At 32.8% G+C, this 4,372-nt stretch overlaps 1 protein-coding gene across 1 annotated transcript; it reads left to right on the top strand.

Annotated features, from left to right (window-relative positions):
* Positions 1-702: 702 nt before the first annotated feature.
* Positions 703-3,674, top strand: LOC101248293 (uncharacterized). Its single transcript, XM_010321582.4, has 4 exons — positions 703-1,098; positions 1,640-2,071; positions 2,382-2,688; positions 3,190-3,674. The coding sequence occupies exons 1-4, from the start codon at positions 703-705 to the stop codon at positions 3,333-3,335; spliced, it is 1,281 nt and encodes a 426-aa protein (XP_010319884.1). The 3' UTR covers positions 3,336-3,674.
* Positions 3,675-4,372: the final 698 nt, after the last annotated feature.

Genomic DNA, 4,372 nt, shown 5'->3' with positions numbered 1-4,372 from the left:
TAATTGTGCACTTTTTTTTTATACTTATCTCTATTTCTTATTCATTTTGATAACAAAAAAATTTTAAGATTTTTTTGACTTATTATACCTTAATTAAATGACTAATTACTTTAAAATATATAGAATTTTTTTATCCACTTCAGGATTAATAGGGATAAAATGGTAAACTCACAACGTTATTAATTATTTTATTAATAAGTGTATAAATTGAAAAGTGGACAAGTAAAAAAGAGACAGAGGAGTATTAAATATTTCTGATTTAATCTTCCTTTTTATTTTATTATTTTTGATAAATTAAAAAGAAGGATAATATTTTTATTGTATCCTCCATTTATTAATAATGAGTTATTCTGTTTAAAAGATATAGTGAATAAATATATTTGAAATCTCATCAATTAATATAATTAAAATGTTAAATTTATTACAGTAATTATTCTTTTGACAATAGATATATTAGAGTTAAACTGTGACAAATAAAAAGAGAAAACAGTTGGTTGCCACCTAAATAGGATTCAAATTGATGTTTGATACAAACGAAGACTTTGGTTTTCCCTTATTGCAGCAAAAAATGAAGAGTGATGAGTGTATTTATTATATTAAACAAATCGTTGTTACGTAACCTTTTGTCCAACACATGATTTGTTGTGATGATGTGCTCTATTCTATTTGTTTGACTTGATTGATTAATCCGAATTTGTTCAAATGGATGAGAGCCTCCTCATAGTCCATGTACAAGAAGAGGAAGAAACTCCTCCCCTGCTCAAATCCCAAGGACATGATACTGATTTGGATAAAACTCTTGAAAAGTTAGAATTATTTCTCACTTTGTTGGGTTTGAATCAGTCTTCAGTTTTAAGGTTTGTGCTATCATGGATTTTATTTTTGGTATTAGGGATTCTACTTCCTATGATTATGCTGGAGGTCTCTAATCCTCAAATTAAAAGTTTTAAGTTTGATATTTTAGTTTCTCAAGCTCTTGTTGCCGCTGTATCTTTGCTTTGCCTTTCACATAACCTTCGAAAGTACGGAATACGCAAGTTCCTCTTTGTCAGCGGACATATCGAGCGATTCAGTAATCAATATCATCACAAGATCCATGTGAGTGGCGTGCAAATCTTAATATCTGTGATGCCATGTATTATATATATATATATTTCCTTAGATCTACTTTCAGTATTATTTGTCTACATGAAAAATATAGGAATTTGAATGTACTGAATGTTATTTATTAATTTATTAATTAGAAAACAAAAGGATGTGCTGAGATCTGGTGAATAGGGTTTATTTAATGTTTAAAGGTGTGAGCTGAAATTGATGGTTTAGAAACCGCATCCTATCCTCCTCTATCGTAAAACCATCTTCAAACAAACACCAAACTTAAGTGTATGTTGTGATGAAAGACAAGTTCTATTATTTGATTCTGTAGTATTTACTGTATTAAAATTAAAGAAATTGGCAACATCATATTTCTTTATGCCTGATCGGGCAAAGTAAATTAGTGAAGTCAAAATAGGTAAGTTTACTAGCCTAAGCCTAACTAGTACTTAATAAACTAGGTTTCCAATTAAGACTTGTCTACTTTCATATATTCCCATGTCTTATTTAGGACTTAAAATGTTTACCCTATTTTGTTTTGTAGGATTCTGTTCGCTTGCTATTATTGTGGGTGCTCCCATGTTTCCTTTTGAAGACTGCACGTGAAATAATTCGCATTGTATATGTGCAAAACGACTCATGGTGGAAATCCGCTGCCATTTCATTAGCTTTTGTTTCATCATGGACTTATATCACTGCAATTTTCTTGTCAGCTTGTGTTTTGTTCCACCTGGTCTGCAGCTTACAGATTATACACTTTGATGACTATGTAAAGTTCTTGGAAAGAGAGCCTGATTGTTTTGTTTTGATACAAGAGCACGTTCGCCTACGTTATTACCTCTCCAAAATTAGCCATAGATTTCGAATCTATCTCTTGCTGTTGTTCTTAATTGTCTTTGTGAGCCATTTTATGACTCTCTTCCAGATAACTGGTTATACTGGGCTGATTACTTACATAAATGATGGTGATTTTGCAGTAAGTTTTGACGTCCTTTCTTTTAATAGACAAATGTAATCTGAATATTGTAGTTTTCAATTGATCCGAAATGTAATTAGTTATCATGTATATGGTCAGCACATTGGTTAATGTTGTTAATATTCAATCTGTTCATACTTGTGTGAGAATTTCGGAAAATCTTTTCGTAGCTGAGGTAATCAACCTTCTATTCGCATGTCCATTGCACTTCTTTATGTGCATTTTCATGTACTTCAATAGCTGTCATGGTTCATTTTTTGTTGGAAGCTCTACTTTCAAGGCTAATTTTTTATCGTTCTTCCCTCTTCAGGTCTACTCGATTGTTCAGGTTGTTGGGGTGATCCTTTGCTTGAATGCTGCAGCAAAAATATCCCACAGAGCCCAAGGTGTTGGATCAATAGCGAGTAGGTGGCATGCTTTGGCTACATGCACTTCTGGTGAAGCGTCACAAATGAGAAACTCAACTAGCATGAGTTGCCTGGAAGCTGCCAATCGATCTAACTCATTCTATATGAACTTCTCAGAAAGTGATTTGGAGTCTGTAGATTTTGTAACAGAACCAACAAATACACAATTGGCTTCTTACATGTCCTCCTATCACAACAGACAAGCCCTAGGTATGTAATTGTTGACTTTCAGAACCAGGATTCTTTTTTGTCTATACATGTTTGCAAAAAGTTGAAGCGTTTAATTACCTAAGCAAGGTTCTGGAAATAAAAAATTTCACTTTTTTATGGATAAGTATGGGCAGAAAATTCTATAAATTGTGTAGTTTGTGTTTTTGCTGGTTAACAGAATTGATGTCTGTGGCACTTGCTCAAATATGGGTCGTTACCCAAAAACTCTACTTCTTGATGCACTTACTAAAAAGATAGAAAAGAAAAAGGGTTCCCCTGCCTTTCAAGGTCTTAGCGACATGCATGTAACACTTTTATTTGATCAATCTAATGTCTATGCTATCATTTCTTCCTCCCTTTTCCATGGAATGACAACGTTCCTAATGGAGTGAAATTGATGCAACAACTACACCCTCAAATGCCAAAAGTGGTGTTGTTTGTTGTCTTGTCTTCTTTCTGTGGCGTATTATACACCCTCACTCTTATGTATAATTGGTTTAGCATTGATGTATTTGCAGAACAATCCTGGAGGAATAACCATATTTGGATGGACAGTTGATAGAGGTTTGATCAATACAATCTTCTTCATAGAATTGACAGTGGTAACGTTCATTCTTGGGAAGACCATAGCTTTTACAGGTCAGTAGGCTCTCGTAGTGATGTACCATTGAATGGAAAGGCCGTACGTCTCAACTGAATCATTGAAATCATTCATGAAATGTGTGTTCCATTGCTAAAAGCTTGACAGTCATTTCCACTGCAAACATAGCCGGTTCTAGGTGTTATGTTGGCCGTTTCATCCTTATTGCTCTCTGAGATTGTCCCCTTTTGTTGGGTTTCAAGAAAGGTGAGGTTGACAAGTATGAAAAGGAGGCTTTTCTGCATTAAGGATGGATGTAACTTGGCTGGCTGGCTGGCTGGCTGGCTCAAGTTAGAAAATTATCAGTATATAAACTGTCCTCTTGTCTGGCATTACAAGTCCTGTCATCTACACATTTCATGTCAATATATTTGTCAATCTTTTTGTACTTCTCAACATTTTATCAAGAAAGGCAGTGCAAACACCAAAAAATTACTCCTCTCTTTATTCTATATTACCTGAATTAATGTGCATTATTCAAAATAATGGAATATTTAAAACTAGAGATGAATGTTTAATTATCTTTTTTCATAATTGCCCTTCCCTTTAGTGAAAAGTTTGTTATTCTTTTAAGAGATAAATCTATTCAATTCGGTCCCAACACATGAAAGGGTAAGTAACTAACTGCATCATTTGAAATGAAAATATACCGTGAGTTGTTATACACGTCTAGTGTAAACTAATTAGTTTCATTTATAGTATATTATTATACAAGAGAAATTAGGGACTTTAAATTTGTCATGGTAGACTAGTGTCTTTGATTGGACTGGTAACACCGCAAAAGGAATTGTAATTAAGAAGATTCTGTCCCTATATATACAATACCCCAATATGGAGTTCGAAACCTAAATAAGTCATAAAAAAATATAAGTGATCAAAATAAGTTACTATTTAAGAAAGTCACTAAAAAAGCTTAATCCAATATTTCAAATGTTTTCTGTTATCCCATAAGTTTATATTTTAATATGTAGTGAAACTACTTCTTAAACTTTATAAAGTGAAAGTTTTTATTTTATTATATAATGGAACTATTTCTTATATTTT

The sequence above is a fragment of the Solanum lycopersicum genome, chromosome 4 (genome assembly GCF_036512215.1).
Source record: "Solanum lycopersicum chromosome 4, SLM_r2.1".
NCBI lineage: Eukaryota > Viridiplantae > Streptophyta > Magnoliopsida > Solanales > Solanaceae > Solanum > Solanum lycopersicum.
Note: the sequence above shows the minus strand (reverse complement) of the source record. Positions and strands in the feature narration are given on the sequence as shown.